The 18503-nt window shown below is 42.9% G+C and overlaps 1 protein-coding gene across 1 annotated transcript in view; it reads left to right on the top strand.

Moving 5' to 3' along the window:
• The window catches only part of malrd1 (MAM and LDL receptor class A domain containing 1), a 30914-nt gene extending 12774 nt beyond the window's left edge, over positions 1–18140 (top strand). The window contains 15 exon segments of the mRNA XM_072450432.1: positions 79–236; positions 7185–7365; positions 9410–9535; positions 9643–9804; positions 11278–11435; positions 12080–12281; positions 12575–12853; positions 13634–13759; positions 14382–14448; positions 16308–16399; positions 16508–16604; positions 16705–16765; positions 17869–17964; positions 18047–18096; positions 18098–18140. Of these exon segments, the coding sequence (XP_072306533.1) occupies positions 79–236; positions 7185–7365; positions 9410–9535; positions 9643–9804; positions 11278–11435; positions 12080–12281; positions 12575–12853; positions 13634–13759; positions 14382–14448; positions 16308–16399; positions 16508–16604; positions 16705–16765; positions 17869–17964; positions 18047–18096; positions 18098–18140 (1898 nt within the window).
• The last annotated feature ends 363 nt before the right edge of the window (positions 18141–18503 follow it).

Genomic DNA, 18503 nt, shown 5'->3' on the forward strand with positions numbered 1-18503 from the left:
ATTTTCCACCAGCTGCCACAACATTTACCCAATCCGAACAGTCTTATCTTTAATTTCTTCTCCACCTTTCCTCTGTAGGTCATTTTGTGTATCTTGAAGCAACACCGCTGGGACTGAGGGGTGATAAAGCCCATATCAGGAGCTCCATGTGGAAAGAGTCAAGTCCTGTCTGCAAGATCTCCTTTTGGTACTACATTTCCCATAAGGCCACAGGAACAATCCGCCTCCTAATCAAGGTAAACACAGAATGAGAAATATCTTACAACGGATTAATTAAAAAGCGTCATTGTTGTCTCAGTGAGCTTTTATATTTGTTATGTGCCATTAGCAAAATTACTTCCAGTGAAATACTGTCCAGTACTTGAACTATGACCTGCAGGTTAATGGTGGGGTCATACTCTCCCAACTTTGTCATCTGTGCTGACATCTTTGTGGAGCATTTAGCCTGTTAGCATCCCAGCCATCTCCATTATGCACGCTTGACCCTGGTAGATCATATTTGATTAATGTTGCTGTGTTTTGACATTGGCTTGTTGTTGCCTCTTTTCTGTGGCTGGTTTAATCAAACATTCACTGAACTCAAACAGGCACAAGGGTCTGAACTGCGCCTGACGGGACTTTTTTTTTACTTCTTTCGCCAAAAATGCTTTCTGCTTTAGTCAATGAAATAAATAATTAAACATTCTGATGTAGCAATACACTCAATATAACGTCTGCACACATTGGCCATATCTTTTTTATCTATCGATCTATTTTGCAGTTAATTACATTTACACAACTCGCCACCAGACAAGAGTATTGATTGAACTTTCAGGTATTAATCCCACTGGTCTTGCTGTGGTCAAACAACAATCCAATTGTGAGATTTGCACAAATTTGCACAAATTTACACAAGCGCTAGATTGATTCAATTATAAATCAGATTCAACTGTCCAAAATGCCACCAGCTATAGATACTGCTGTCGTTCTTAAATTAAATATGTGCACATGTAAAAGTGAGCTGTTAACAGTCGCTTACGTTTACACAAGCTGGGTGATAATATAAATTGAGGACTAATCTAGACATTATGCATATGATGTATTATTATGCATTTCTCAATGGCAAGAAGACTCTCTGTTCAGCTTTGTTATGGAGTCGCCTACTCATAAAATTATGTTAAATGTATGTAAGCTACAAGGACATCCACTTTTCAGCATTAGTGTATTCTGCAATTGCATTCAGTAATATCACATGTAATTTCCTCAGTTATTTTGCACATTTTCACATGGGGAACCTGTATATAAATGTAAATGTAGAGAAATACACTTCAAACCCCACTATGTGTGTGCAAACAGCATTTAGAGGCTGATTTAAGAACAAAGGGATTTATGGTAATGATGCTGGATGCTTCTCATGGACAGAGACTGAGGAGGAGGTTGGAAAATATTTACATAGCAAGCATTTCCCCTGTGAAGTGAGCTCAACACTGTCCTTTTAAATCAGTAGCTTAACAGGCATTGATTGTCAAACTGAGAAAAATGTGAACAAACAACAACAAAAATATCTTTATTGTCAATGTGTTGTAAAGATGAACTATGTACCTTTTCTGGTGGAGGGGTCGTCCTTTGCTTGTTTCCATGGCGATGTTATTACTTTGCCTGGAATGTTCCACATTTAACTCCATTAAGTAATGCAGGTGACGCCACCAGATCCCACAACCCTGCTCACAGTAAACATGAATGTTTTTCCTGGTATAATTGTTAGAAAAACTCTTGTAATTGAATACAGGAAAGATGGATATGTTTAAAGACATATTATGCATTTGTCTGCTACTATATAGTTGTAATATATGACACTTGTGGATCATTATATTTTTAACATTTAAAATTACAATATCGACCCAAAACGACCAATTAACAGAGACAAGTCTGCTAAACTTCCTATTGAAACATTGCAGCACTGATTTCCGACTGTTAAACGGCACAAAGCAACTAAGCGTCTGATTTTTTTTTATTTATGCCAAAATGGCTGTGAAACGCTGCTGAATCCTACGTGTTTCACAGATTAAGTACAAAGCAGTGGCCGTGTTGGTTGTTGTAGAAGACAGGAATATTCAGAGCCATGGAGTCTTGATTGCAGGAGAATAAAAATTACTTAAACATTAATTAATTAGTCTAAATACAACTTCAATGGGATCAATGATAATGGAAAACAAATAAGCTATGGTTAAAAGCTCTTATAAGTACATTTTGCAAAATATGTTCCCTTTAATGCCATACATGCCATGTTCCAATGTGGAACATTCCAGGCAAAACAGGAACAAAATGAAGTAGGTGGCAGAACAAAAACATTGTATAGTGAACCTTTAACAAGCAAGTCATTTTATAGCACACAAAAACTCACAGTAACTGACTTTTGTGCTTTTCACTGCATTTATTGGAAAAAAATTGCTGCAGCAATAAATGAATACTTAAAATTATATATAATTCCAGTTTCAAACATCTTGTACATTAATAGTCAGTAATAAAGTTTAACATGAAGGTTCAGGGTTCAAATCGAAAAGATCATGAATGATCTGGAACATTTAGTTTAGTATTTGGCAATAAATCTTGCTTCGTTATTACACAGTCCCTTGTTCTTTCCTGTCAATGGGGAATAATAATCTGAAATGTAATTGTGTATTCAATCTATATACACACATCACTACATCTGTATTCTGTATTTAACCTCCTTGACCATATAGTGAATGTAAACCTGAATGATCAATTAAATGCTGAGAAAGATCGGCTGCAGAGCCCTCGAGCCCTAACCACGTTCAATGCTATCAAATGCTGTTATAGATTGAGCCTTTACACGATGACATAAATCTGGATAAATCTGGCTGTAACGCTGCCTATTAATCTATGCTCTCCTCTCACAGTAACAAGATTATTTCAAGCAAGGGCTCAGATGGCTTAAAGCGGAGGAGACAGCCTGCGCCGGCCTCACCCAAGGGTGCACTTAATGGGCTTTCTAACTGCAGTGGGGAAAGTGACATTGCTTGTCCTATGGTTTCGAGTACACAGGACCACAACTCTTAAATGGTCTTAAGAAATATAGCTTTTTGCTTGGTTTGCACATCCTCTGTGTTCAAAAAGAAAGGGCATTTTAATTGGAGGGAAAAACATTCAATAGAATCAAGTTTACAGTTCCAAGACATTTTGCTTTAGTTTGAATATGGGTTTAAGTGAATTATAAGCATGTAGTATTGTTTATATTGAAAGGCACATCCATCCATCCATCTTCTGCCGCTTTATCCGGGGCCGGGTCGCGGGGGCAGCAGTCTGAGCAGGGACTCCCAGCCTTCCTTCTCCCCAGACACTTCCTCTAACTCCTCCGGGGGGATCCCGAGGCGTTCCCAGGCCAGCCGAGAGACATAGTCTCTCCAGCGTGTCCTGGGTCTTCCCCGGGGCCTCTTCCCGGTGGGACATGCCTGAAACACCTCCCGAGGGAGGCGCCCAGGAGGCATCCGGAACAGATGCCCGAGCCACCTCAGCTGGCTCCTCTCGACGTGGAGGAGCAGCGGCTCTACTCCGAGCTCCCCCCCGTGTGGCCGAGCTCCTCACCTTATCTCTAAGGGAGCGCCCAGCCACCCGGCGGAGGAAACTCATTTCGACCGCTTGTATCCGCGATCTTGTTCTTTCGGTCACTACCCAAAGCTCATGACCATAGGTGAGGGTAGGAACGTAGACCGACCGGTAAACAGAGAGCTTTGCCTTTCGGCTCAGCTCCCTCTTTACCACAACGGTCCGATGCAGCGACTGCATCACTGCAGCCGCTGCACCGATCCGCCTGTCGATCTCACGCTCCATCCTTCCCTCACTCGTGAACAAGACCCCGAGATACTTGAACTCCTCCACTTGGGGCAAGGACACCCCACCCACCTGGAGAGGGCAAGCCACCTTTTTCCGGTCGAGAACCATGGCCTCGGATTTGGAGGTGCTGATTCTCATCCCAGCCGCTTCACACTCGGCTGCAAACCGTCCCAGTGCATGTTGCAGGTCCGGGTTTGATGGAGCCATCAGGACAACATCGTCTGCAAACAGCAGAGATGAGATCCTGTGGTCCCCAAACCGGACCCCCTCCGACCCCTGACTGCGCCTAGAAATTCTGTCCATAAAAATTATGAACAGAACCGGTGACACAGGGCAGCCCTGGCGGAGTCCAACATGCACTGGGAACAGGTCTGACTTACTGCCGGCAATGCGAACACAGCTCCTGCTCCGGTCATACAGGGACCGGACAGCCCTGAGCAAAGGGCCCCGGACCCCGTACTCCCGGAGCACCCCCCAAAGGACACCCCGAGGGACACGGTCAAAAGCCTTCTCCAGATCCACAAAGCACATGTGGACTGGTTGGGCAAACTCCCATGAACCCTCGAGCACCCGATGGAGGGTATAGAGCTGGTCCAGTGTTCCACGACCGGGACGAAAACCACTCTGCTCCTCCTGAATCCGAGGTTCGACTATCGGTCGGATTCTCCTCTCCAGTACCTTGGAATAGACCTTACCCGGGAGGCTGAGGAGTGTGATCCCTCTGTAGTTGGAACACACCCTCCGGTCCCCCTTCTTGAACAGAGGGACCACCACCCCGGTCTGCCAGTCCAGAGGCACGGTCCCCGAACGCCACGCGATGTTGCAGAGACGTGTCAACCAAGACAGTCCTACAACATCCAGATACTTTAGGTACTCAGGGCGGATCTCATCCACCCCCGGAGCCCTGCCACCGAGGAGTTTGCGGACAACCTCAGTGACTTCAGCTTGGGTGATGGATGAGCCAGCCTCCGAGTCCCCGGTCTCTACTTCCTCTTCAGAAGACGTGACTGAGGGATTAAGGAGATCCTCAAAGTATTCCTTCCACCGTCCGACGACATCCCCAGTCGAGGTCAGCAGGCCTCCACCCGCACCGTAAACGGTGTTTGTGAGACACTGCTTCCCCTTCCTGAGGCGCCGGACGGTTTGCCAGAATTTCTTTGGTGCCGACCGATAGTCCTCCTCCATGGCCTCCCCGAACTCCTCCCAGGCCCGGGTTTTTGCCTCTGCGACAGCACGAGCCGCGGCTCGCTTGGCCTGCCGATACCCGTCGATGACCTCCGGAGACCTACAAGCCAGAGTGGCCTGATAGGCCTCCTTCTTTAGTCTGACGGCATCCCTTACTTCCGGTGTCCACCACCGGGTTCGGGGGTTGCCGCCACGACAGGCACCGGAGACCTTGCGACCACAGCTCCGAGCAGCCGCATCAACAATGGAGGCGGAGAACATGGTCCACTCGGACTCAATGTCCCCAGCCTCCCCCGGGACATGGGAGAAGCTCTCCCGGAGGTGCGAGTTGAATACCCTACTGACAGAGGGCTCCACTAGACGTTCCCAACAGACCCTCACAATGCGCTTGGGTCTGCCAAGTCTGTCCGGCTTCCTCCTCCGCCAGCGGATCCAACTCACCACCAGGTGGTGATCGGTTGACAACTCTGCCCCTCTCTTCACCCGAGTGTCCAAGACACGCGGCCGGAGGTCTGATGACACGACAACTAAGTCGATCATTGACCTCCGGCCTAGGGTGTCCTGGTGCCACGTGCACTGATGGACACCCTTGTGCTTGAACATGGTGTTCGTTATGGACAATCCGTGGCTAGCACAGAAGTCCAATAACTGAACACCGCTCGGGTTCAGATCGGGGAAGCCGTTCTTCCCGATCACCCCTCTCCAGGTGTCACTGTCATTGCCCACGTGGGCGTTGAAGTCCCCCAGTAGAACAACGGAGTCCCCGGTCGGTGCACTGTCCAGTACCCCTCCCAAGGACTCCAAGAAGGCCGGGTACTCTGCACTGCTGTTCGGCCCGTAGGCCGCCACAACAGTGAGAGACCTGTCCCCCACCCGAAGGCGGAGGGACGCGACCCTCTCGTTCACCGGGGTAAACTCCAACACGTGGCGGCTGAGCTGAGGGGCTATCAGCAAGCCCACACCAGCCCGCCGCCTCTCCCCGCGGGCAACACCAGAGAAGTGGAGCGTCCAGCCCCTCTCGAGGAGATGGGTTCCAGAGCCCAAACTGTGCGTGGAGGTGAGGCCGACTATATCTAGTCGGTATCGCTCAACCTCCCGCACAAGCTCAGGCTCTTTCCCCCCCAGCGAGGTGACATTCCATGTCCCCAGAGTTAGTCTCTGTGTCCGGAGATCTGGTCGCCGAGGCCCCTGCCGTCGACTGCCGCCCAGATCTCTCTGCACCGGCCCCCTATGGATCCTCCTGCGGGTGGTGGGCCCACGGGAGGGCGGCCCCACGTCGCTCTTTCGGGCTGTGCCCGGCCGGGCCCCGTGGGGTAAGACCCGGCCACCAGGCGCTCGCCTGGTGGCCGGGTCGGCCGGGATTTGATTCATAATGTGAAAGGCACATTATGAATCAAATTAAATATTATTTGAACTTTTATTTGTAAAGTGTATTTAGAGTTTATTTTATTTATTTATAAAGACAAACCTGTGAAATATGGGCCTTTGATGAAGATAACCTTAGAAACTGTCATTTAAAGAGAAGAACACAGATGTCCATTCACTCTAGCATTCATTTATTCACCTTTTATTCACCTTTGAATCACATTTACCAAAATACATCCGCCTAGTCCAATTTTTTCACAAGACTTGAAAGTGTTGATATTATTGACAGTGCATATTCATAATGTGTGAAATCCTCTCAAGCATTTATCTTTATAGTAGAGTTTTCCTTTTATCTGTAACAAAAGATCTATCCATCTGAAAACTATTTACCCTCCTAATTTGATTTATGTGCAAAGTTTTTTATCACCAACTCAGATACTGTATGACTTTGTAAATGTTCTTTCCATGACATTAAAATCCCCCGGTGAGATGTTTCGGCTCCATAAAAATCCTTTAAAGCCATGTATATATAATGATTTAGTGACTGCACTTTGCTATGGGAAAAGACAGAGGAAGCTGATAGTGGAATACACATGGACCGCTCTAACACAGCCCATATGTGGCAGGACAGTATCTAATATTCAAGGCATAAACCTTTTGTTTTTTCAACTATGCTGGTATCAAATACTCTTTATTCAATACCATACAATATAATGTGGTTTTAGATCATTTTAACTTCCCTTTTATCATGACACACACATTTCATTAGTCCATGTCTTTATTTTTCTTTTCTCTCACAGACTGAAAATAATTTGTTGGAGATTTGGAACAGGACAGGACACCAGGGGTATTTCTGGAACCATGTTGCGATCCCACTAAGGAATCTGAGGAACTTTGAGGTCATTTTCGAGGGGATCCGCTCCATGGATTTAAGTGGAGGTGCTGCCTTGGATGACATAGAGTACATAGACTGTGCCCCAAGTAAGCCACTCTTCCCCTAAACGTCTGAGAAAAGGTTTTGTCAAGCTATACAGTTGCAAACAATACCTCCAGTGTCCAGTAGGCTTGAAAGGACTTTTCAACCTTTATACATAAATATAATGAGGATGTCAGAGAACTGTATAACTGTTTTATTGTTTCAAAAGAACGAGCTGTAAAAGTTTATGAATGCTTGAACTCCACCTGGCAAAGTCATCACTGATGCTTTGGAAGGAAACTGCTGATAAATGACATTGTGGGAAATATTCAGGGCTTACAGTTATTTCAAAATAAGGTCAACTCAACTGCTATATACTGAGGTTCTAGTGTTGAGTTTTAATATTTTTTGAAATATGAAGTCTGAATATTTGAGTTCTCATTTCATATTATTATACCCTCCATATCGCCCTTTAATAATCTTGTGGAGCTAGACGTCATTCTGCCATAAAAATGATTTCATGATCCTTTCAGCTGATAGTTCAAAGTATGAAACTGATTTTGTCACTAGTGCGCTCAGTATGAGAACATTGGAGTCCATGGAGTGCCAGTGCACATTCTGGGAGAGTTTGAATTTGGGGCAGACAATGACAGTGAATGACCAACAGATTCACGATTATGTCTGCGGCTGATGCTCCACATTAAACAGGAGCTGGCAAAGGGCTAGACAGCCACGCAAACACAGGGGCATAAATGGTGACCAAGAGGCAAGTACAACATCAATAAAAATGCAAATGGCGTGCATGTTCTGACTGACAAGTAGTCTCTCCAAAACCATATAAATGATAAAACTTCCATCACTTGAAATGCTCTCAAACGTGACAAAAGCCTTTCACGGCCTTAACCCGTTAAACTCACTAATGTACTTGGTCTTTTGCTCTGATCCACCTTATTCACTTTTCTTCTCTTTTCTTGTGCACCCAGCAAGCAAACAGAAGAGCAGGTTTACATTTCCCAGACAGGCCTTTGTACGCAGTTGTATACCGTCTATCCTTGGCTAAATAGAGTAGGCATTTGTGACAATAAACAGATGTTCAGTGTTGTCCAAAACTTTTGGAAAAAACAATGATCCTAGTATGTATTCAACCCATATGACAGGTTCTCATATTTTTCTAATCATGCCATTGTTTGGTGAGATAGTCCCTGTGGTACATAATGATCATACTCTTTGATCAGTCAAATTGTAGATTGTGAAGGAAATTTGACCAAAAAAAATATTAGATTCGCAAGTCCAAGAACGATCAAGAAGTAGAGCGTGTAAATATTTGTCAAATCATAACTATTGCATGAATTAAATTAACCCTTTGGCCCTTGTTTACAATATGGTTGCTAAGTAACAGTTGTGGAATTACCCATGTCAGATTTTCTGGCCATGTGAATTCAGGAAGTAACATTATAAACGTAACCAAAAAACAGGCAAAATGTTTGATCAGATCTTAAATATATTCTTGATTTATATTAATTAATTTATTCATAATAAAGTTAATTTAATTTAAGTAAAGCAATCCCTTTGCTTTACTTAAATTAAATTGACTTAAATTAAATTACATTAAATTAGACTACACTTTTGTCACATGGACTCTAAGAATAGTTTGATTTAGAACAGCTAGCAGCACAGCCATCTGCAAAGGTGTTGGGTCTGGTCAAAAAACCCTTTAGTTTTGTCAGATTTTTGACACCTTGTACTTTATTTGGCCTTGGTACCATTCCATAAAATGTCTGTACATTTTAAAATACATTTATTATACTGAAAGTCCAAAAGTGGTGCCAACCAATGTGGAGCACTATTTCATCTCACAGAGGTCAAAATTAAGTAATGAAATAAGACAAATACAAATATGTGAAATTAAACAAATTTGATAAAATACTGGATTGCCTTTTAACTTGAATGTTTTGGTTGGACCTGTACTGTATAACTTTACACCTTTTGATTTGGCAGATACTTATCTTGAACTCTTGTGGTATATCTTAAAAGGATCCAATTCAAAATATGAGACCAGGGAAAATAAATTCTGCTCAATATACTATGTGCTTCTTGTGCGTGTGACAGGCGCTGTACCAGTCAGTTGCCCTGCAGTGACAGACTTTGTGTGCCTCAGTGGCCACTGCATTGAGTCTCACCTGGAATGTGACAGCAAGCCCGACTGCGCAGATGGATCAGATGAGAGATACTGTGGTGAATAGACACGGAAATTTGATCTGAATCCATCTTCTTGCAGGAGGAAATCAAGATTGCCCTCACGGACCCTTTATTCTTCTGACTCCTCTCCACTTTTCATGCAGATCATATAGCCACTTTGCCAGGCTCCTGCAATTTCAACATGGACCCCGGCCAATGGGAGGAGAGCTGCCAGCTTTCTCAGGGTACTTCTGACGACTTTGATTGGGCGATAAGTCACCAGAGTCACACCTCAGGAACAGAACCTCCGGCTGACCACACTCCAGGTCTCTGCACACTGTACTTCTTAGACGTTCAGTAATCGCCAATTACTTCTGGGTGAAATTGGCACAGGTGGTAAAGTGCATGTCTTATGCACAGGAAGGTTAGTGGTTTAATCCCAGCATTGGTGAATTCGACCTCAATCTGCATTTACTTCAAGCCTACTGTATCTCCAGTAGCTTATCACCATCAAGTGTAACGAGTGAATCCATAATACCCTGTAAAGAGTTGAAAAGGTGCCTTATTAATTGGTAATTTTTTTATGCAATTTTTTTTTTATTGTCTCAGATCACACGGCCTTGAACTTGAGGTGTGCACCAAGGGTCAATCCTGGGACCTCTTCTGTTTAATACCCACATAAAATTGCCTTGTGTTGTTGACATTGGGCAATATTAACTATTTACTTCTTTCCATTTAACCTCGCTTTATCTAAAGAGTCTTTCTAATTTTTTAGTATGAGAGCTTCAAATAGCTTAAATATAATAATGTATCCTGATCAACCTGAACTCCAGTGCAATGGATTTTGGTCTTCATCTGTCAATAATGGCTTTAAAAGAGAATTATTCTTAAGAACTGCATTTCTTATTCCCACTACAGTACTATGCAATATTGATTTACCTGTTGTTGTTGTTGTTAACTAGTGGTACAAATAGTACATTTTTTACTGGCAGGAATCTAAATTTCAGGGTGCGAAGCTCACGCTACTTTTCTGTTATTTAATCTTATTTTGCTGAGGTTGTAAAATAATTCTTACTCGTGCCCTAGCTGTCCTATCAAAGCTCCTTTCCTGATTGTGTTCAGTGAACTTTATTGATCAAAAAGATGAATGTGGACCCTGGCTTCTGTATTTGAACTTATAATACCACCAGCGCCGATCAATAGAACTGGAAAGCAGCACAATCTTCTATACACAAACATGGAGTTGAACAAAGCCAAGACTTTCTCAAAACTCAAACAATAAATTAATATCAGATTCTGTAATTCCATAGAGGAAATGCATGCATAATAGAGTCAGTGATGGATCTACAGCTGTGGGTGGGAGTGAGGCTTTGTGCGTGCCATGGATTGAGATGGACTTAAATCCCCTTTAACTCAAGTGGAAAACGCCCACTTTGTTCCGCCATATTTTTTGATGCTGCATCATCTCAGAAGTTGATAAATGTCTGCAGTTTTTCCCCTCAAGAGACTATTTTTCAAACCAACACAATATGCTTTCTTTTTGCAAAATTGCAGCCAAAGTGAAAACTAACCCCGGATTTGGGTTAGAATTGGTGATGCAGGAATAGAGATTAAAGTTAGATTTGTATAATTAAAAACAGAAGCCATGTGTGCTTTTTTAGGGTTCCAACATTTTATTAATATATCATTGAATCACTTTGTCTCAATCCACTGTAATTGAGCTCATTAGAAGTTATCAGTTTTGCACTGTGTAGACCTGCACGATATGAAAGAAAATATATCTGTTTTTTTTGTCTCAGGTGGCGGCGGGAACTACCTTTACATCTATTCAGCAATTCAACGAGAAGGTGATGTTGCCACGGTGACAACCAGGGCCACATACCCCGCCAGCATCGGCCTGTGTCGCCTGCGCTTCTGGTTCTACATGCACGGCTCAGACAGGATGGGAACTCTCAAGGTTATTTCAGTTCCTCTGCATTTCTATAAATAATTTACACATCCATTTAAATTTTCGTCTTCCCATTATCCATCATCAACCTGACAGTTTCATTTGGATCAGTCGTAAAACTCAACTTTATGCTATCACTCAATCCCCACTGGAATCGATGAAAGTCCGAGAAAACTGTTTCAGCTATAAACATTATTTATTTGTCTGTAAAGGGTTTTGGTAGCTGATATCAAAGTAACAAATAAAACATATTATTTAACACGACAAGCTCTAAAAATCTCCAAATGAACAACAAGGCACGAGGAATAGATAAAAGATAAAATCAAGATCATTTATAAACTCAAACTGCTTAAAATTTGATGCAAGGGATTTTCATTCTTCAATGTAAGTGTCCTTTACATTAACACGTATTCAGCAGAGTGTCAAGACAATTGGTGAATCTATGGGTGATTTCATTATTGAAGGCAAGGCAAGTTTATCTGTGGTGCAAATTTAAAGTGCTTCACACAACTGGAACAATTTCATTAAAATCACAAACTAGTCTCAGTCAAAATTCAGTCATGGTTTTTACTTCAGGAAGACTTTTACAGATTTCAGCTGCATAAAAAGGAAACAGTGCTTCAGCTCTGTGTGACGCTGCGATGTGTTCTCAGGTGTACACTGTTGGAGAGAGTGGCGCTCCTCTCCTCATGTGGGCTGCGACAGGGAATCATGGCCGCCAGTGGAACTACGCTAACATCGTGCTGTCCAACACCAGACCTTTCCGGGTGACCTTCCATGGGGAAGTGGGAGGGGACGTTTGGACAGACATTGCTTTGGACGACATCTCCTTCACCGACGAGTGTGTCGCTGGGGGTAGAGTCACTTCATCTTTGATTTATCAATTTCCTCTCATATCCACCTGCTCCACTGCCAGCTTGCAAACAGCAGCTCTCTATTATATTTCTCTATAGAGTGACTTCGGTGTAGAGTAATGGACCATGAGGGCAGAGGGGCGGAAACCAATTACATTTATACAGTTTTTCTCTTCCCCTTAGACCGGCATTGTTCTTTCACCTCTGAACTACAGCTCGCTCCAAACCCCCAGCTCTCAAAAACAGATGCCCTCCTTCGTGTGACACTGATGGGGTCCATTTGTGCCATTGCAGGTCCGGTGACCCCTCAGCCCATGACCTGTGCTGCAGACCAGTTCCAGTGTGCGTACTCTTTCCAGTGCATCTCACAGAGCTGGTGGTGTGATGGAGAGCATGACTGTGATGACCGCTCCGATGAAGAGAACTGTGCTACGCTGGTGCCGGGGACACTGCCCCCTCAGGGCCGCTGTCCCATGGGAGACTTCCAGTGTTCCAACAACGTGTGCCTGCCCTCTCTTCTGCGCTGTGATGAGGTCCCCGACTGTCCCCATGGAGAAGACGAGAACAATTGTCGTATGTACATAAATACAATACTTACTGGCAGAAGCATCATTCTTCATTTGATTTAACCACCACAATCACACATTTATACTAAAACAAACTACAAATGGTGGGTGTCTTTCCCAAGGACAAACGTTGTCACGATACACACAATTCAAACTCAATTTCAATGCTAAAGAGTAGGACTAGTAAGGAGTATTCAATACCAATTTTTATAGACAATAGTACTTTATTCATTGTACCAAGAGGTCTTATGTCATTTTATATCTGTTACGGGAAAACCAAAAGGTCATATTTTGTGCTGTTTATGTGATTTATTTTTGTATTCATACTTGTTCAAATGACTAACAGCAAAGATTGAACCACTGACCACTTGGATAATAACCTTTCTACCAATTGAACTACTATTTCTGTGCAGAGTACCTCCACATTTCGAAACCGTAATCAACAAAACAAGCCAGCAAAATTGAAATTATAGTGGCAAAGCACGCAACTCATGTAATCAATGTTGTGCTTGCATTTCTTTCATCTTGCCTGAAGTCATGAGAGACGAGGTGGTGCTCTGAACTGTGTAAGTCATGGCACAAGGGATATCACAATGAATCTCTTAAAAAGGCCCGACATGTGAGCTGGATTAGTGAAATCAAGTACGTGTGAACAGACAATTTGACAGACGGTGATCAAAGCCGTAAACAGCACTTTTGAGTTGTTTAATCCTGTTTGTGGACTTACACCTGGTCATACGTCAGTGGACTCGTGAAAACCCCATGTTCGTCTCATGTTTTCCCCCAGCTGTGCTGCAGTGTGGACCGGAGGAGCTGGTGTGTGAAGGTGTGCCCGCCTGTATCCCATTCCACCAGCGCTGTGACCACTCCGCCGACTGTAAGCCTTTCCACCCGGATGAGTCCAGCTGCCATGGTAACAGCTCTCCACTCTGATATTTTGTCACCATATGCACCGCTTTTATTTTTCCTCCAACGCCCTCTCGTGTCACTTAGTCAGCAGCGACTTAACCCCTGCCAGAATATCATTTGCATGTCCCAGTGCCTGCCTGAGCACCGACTCCCAGGACATTTTCAAGTGTGGCTGCTGTCTTTAAAGCACACCTCAAAGGTCCCTGCTTACTGCCAGAATCCATAAAACCTTTTGGGCTTTTTGACGAATAAAATCAAGCCACATTTTGTCTAAATGGAGTGCCAGCCCTCAGTCACTTTATCAAAATGTGAAGCTTGATGCCAAAGATCTATAATGGCGTTTCAAACAAAACTGTTCAACACTTTAAACTCGGAATAGCCTACAGACACACGTTCAAGAAATGAAAAATGGAGCCATAAAAATCTACTTTCTGCTCCAATGTACATAGTAAATCACATAGACTAATGCTTGACATTTAGAAGTAAATTGTTCTAAGAAAACCATTTCTAGAAAAAAAGAATGTGATTTAGCCCAAGCAGCCTCAGGGATACTGTTTTATGTTGTTTGCAGTATGATAAAATTGATATCAGCTAATTTTATACTAATATTTTGTTAAATTTTACAGAGTGTCCTCCCAGATATTGTTTGCACGATGGTCTGTGTCATGTTGAAAAGCACGGGCCTGTTTGCATGTGAGTTTCATCCTGCACATTCTCTCTGACACAAACATGCACAAACAAACAGATAATGATCACATCTGCACCGCCTCCTCATTGGCTATGTCGCTCAGATGAGTCTTAAAACATGGAAATCCCATCAGTGTTGTTGCTCTCTGTGGAAAAGACACGCGCCATGAAGCATGTGGGAATCTGCTCATTCCCTGAAGCTTAACTGAAGAGATCCTGCCTCTAATGCCTTCCAAGGGAATGGCTGATTGCTATTCCTAGTCAAAATGTCATGAGAAAAAGGTCGTCACATGAGCTGAATCCAAGAAAGTTTCTTTTGCCTATTGGAGGTCTCATAATACTTTACAAGCTGTTAGAGGGAAACGGACAGACTTGTAAACAAGTTTAGAGCAGCTTTCAGTTATAATAACCCCTCCCTTTGGGCAGGACCGATTTGAGCTCTGGAAAGTATAAATGCTGCTGCTCCAACTTTTCCATCAGAATGAAAATGGCTTTTGGATCGAAAATCTTTAGAGCCTTTTCTACAATGTTATTAGATTGATCTTTTAGTAGTAGTTTGCATATTTGTGGGATTTATGACTCTTCCCTTATATGGACACATTTTGTAGGACAAATTGCTATAACAGTCCTATTTCTTTTTTTTTTTATATCTCCTTGAAATCCACGGAGTTACACATAGTTATCTTATTTTTTTTATTTGATTGATGAAAATAAAAAGTTAAAAAAATGAAAATCAAAAAATGTGCTTTTATTTTAATTTTCAAAGCACAATGGAGCATTTCTTTCTTTCTTTCTTTCCTTTTTACACCATGCTTCCTCTATTGTGCATGGTTTGTTATATTAAAATGTAAATGTCCAAATACTGGGCCAATGTCTCTACAGAGTGTTACATTCTGTTACATTTATTGGCACAAAAATGTTCCCATATTTTCCCCACAGAATATTAATTCTGCAATTTATTCGCGTATTGAGTTTGGGTCTGCTTCCCATTTGTCCTTGAGTCCAACATTCCTCAGAGCGCTGTGGCTGTTGGTGCCTCCTCATTATGTATCACACAGTAGCCTGTCACCCTCCTCTGTCCCAGCCCTGACACAGCCACAGCAGCAGCAGCAGCAGCAGCATGACCTGGGGCCACCTTTGCCTCAGCATGGGCCCCTCCACAGCTCAGGGACGACCAAGCCATCGCCGGACCCACCGCCACTGCCCAAGCCTCGCCTGAATGATAATGACACGGCCTGGCTTAAATCTCTGGGCTGCGTGTTTCACATTAGAAGGTCGTTTGTGCCGAGAAACCAGACTGATCTTGAACAGATGTTGACTTGGAGCGCGCTCTCAGATCTGGAGGGGAGATGCAGTGTACCAAATCAGGCAAACTCTTTACAAGCACAAACTGTTTTCATACTTTAGTGGAAATACGCTGCCAAAATATTCACGGAGTCCATGATTTTCTATTGTGCGTTATACACTGAAATTCACTGGTTCAATATGTTACTAAAAGCCCATTTAACAGTGGATTATAAATGGTTTAATTCAAGGCAGCTGCAAGTTTTGGCATCGCCGAAACAAGTGAAAAACACTTTCAGCTCTGTGGTTTGTCTCAGCCGCTTTGGGGGTCATTCCCATTACCACCGGTCAGGACAGCGTATCCGTCACTTCATATGAGACCTTCAAATCTGTAAATGCAGCTTGCAATGTGGACGATAGGACAGTTCTGTGCTACAAGTGACGACTGGAAATATATAAACCGTTTTTTAATATAACGTTTAAAGATGGGATAATCATGTGGTGTCGTTTACTGTAAAGAAGACAGTGTAATGTCTAATGTTATATGCAGTATTTGTCATTTGTATGTATTTGTATCACAGGTGTTTAGCCGGTTGGACTGGTAACCGTTGTCACATTAAAGAGAAGCCTTCCCTGTCCACCCCATCTCCCACTCTGGAGGACATCAACTTAGGTATGAAACAACTCCTCTGTGTTAAATTGTCTCTCAATCTGCTCAAAACGCCGTTAACAATATGCGCTGAATTAGAGATAGCATAGTAACGAAGGTCTCTTTTATTAGACGCTGTGTACACTGGCATTGGCATCGGGCTTCTGCTGCTGACGGCTGGCGTGGCTGTGTGCGTCCTCGCAGCGCTCAAGAAAAAGGGCTGGTTAATGTAAGTATCGACAGCGACTAAGAACGCCCTCTGTTGTTGTTGTAGATGATGATGTTCTTGCGGGTAAAGCTTGTAATGAGTCCATTTGCCTGCCCCACAGAAAGCCCAAGCCTCTGGACTACGAGGTGATGGATGACCCCGTCTTTGACCAGAGAGCAGAGGTTGGTCCAAACACACAATCAATCATTCAAAGATTAAATTTGGGCGATATTTGGTTTATGAATCAAATTGTTCTCCGATTCATCATTGTTTGTGTCCAGTAAGTGGGTTTTCCATGTGAGCAGGTCATAGGTGTTACTGCTATATTATGTTTCTGATTTAAAACAATTGATTTTGTGGCCTCTGCCTTTGGGGACTGATAATTCAGTTTAGTCAGCACATGAGTGGTACTTTAATATTAAACCGACAAGAAAATCCTTGGTGTTCATGATCAGTGGCTGCTCTTAGTCATAAAATTCAGTGAGTTATATTTTATGCAGCTGTTTTAAATATTGAACATAAAAGGTAATGCGAGGGTACGGATGAAGGTATGTCCAGTTTCAAAGAATATTTATGGTATTTTAAGGTGCAATATGTAACGTTACTGTTGGAGGGTCTGCCACCAGCTCGACTTCTTAGAGATGTAATAGCTTTGCTTATCTATCCAGGTCAGATCTGTGGAAAGGCAAGCACACATACAGTAATAATGAATGTTTTTCTATGTAAAGAAAAATGCAATTGAGTGAATGCTAGATAGATGAGTTACATGTCAAACTGTGGAACATTCCAGGCAATGCAAAAACATCACCATGGAGACAAGCAGGTGACGGACCCCACACATAGAAAAATTACAGAACGTACCTTTAAGTCTATTTGAAAGGGATTTATTTTGTCACATAACATAGAAGTATTGTTTAGTATTGTAGTAGTTTTCATTAATAGAAATCACATGACATCACATACCGTAATTGTAGCTGATATTTCCTCTCCAGACACATTTTAGTGTATTCTCTGATGCTGGACATAGACTAAACAAAGCTCTGGATAACGATATTAAAATGTTTAGATGCTGTTATCTCAACATCCCAGGCCGATGTGCTTCAAAAATATACAACCTGCATTTATTTCCCCTCAGAACGATGATGGGATGTTTTACAAAGGTCAGACGTGTAATTAGAAACACATAACTGTCCAATTTGGTTTTGATTGCATCTGAGCTTTATGTGCTGTAACACATCAAGACTCATTTCACTTTAGCACTGTGTTCACGGTTTCCCTCCTCCAGTTACCGTCGCAGAAAAATAACAGCATTAAGCCCGGGGTGAAGAGCGATCGACGGGGGCTTTCGATCAGCGTGTACCCCTGGAAGAGTGAGCCCGAGGTGAGTCGGACGCTCCTCTTCTCTAATTATCAGTATAAAGTCCTCCAAGTGATCTGTGTCTTTTTGTGCGTCTTTTTTCCAGAATCGAACCTGGAACCGTTCCAATCTGTCTTTTTCTAATCCATTGTACAACTGCTGATGCTAATGGCCCAGACAGCGGAAGCTCTGGAGCATAGCAATAGGTCAGACTAACAATTTGTCTTGACCCGTTGCCTGCCTTGTTCAGCATGAGCTATACTTTTTCTACCATCTGTACCCATTATAAGACATTACCATTCAAAAGATATAGTATTTATAACATAACGTGGGATCTTTAAATGGAAAATCACTATGGCAGTCCAGATTTTCTCATTATTCTGAAACCCATGGATAGATAGTTATGAAGATGTCAAATGAAACCTTTGTAGCACATGCAGACATTCACAAAGCAAATTCATGTAGTCTTTACTTTAAAGACTTGGTAGAGTTGATCCAGAATCTGGCAATTCAAAAAGTGCACGTGCAATAGTTGGCATATGGTTGTTTCATTTGCAAATTAA

This window comes from Eucyclogobius newberryi, unplaced genomic scaffold, assembly GCF_026437365.1.
Source record: "Eucyclogobius newberryi isolate DKJ021-1_F unplaced genomic scaffold, fEucNew1.0.hap1 SCAF_18, whole genome shotgun sequence".
In the NCBI taxonomy this organism is placed as follows: Eukaryota; Metazoa; Chordata; class Actinopteri; order Gobiiformes; family Gobiidae; genus Eucyclogobius; species Eucyclogobius newberryi.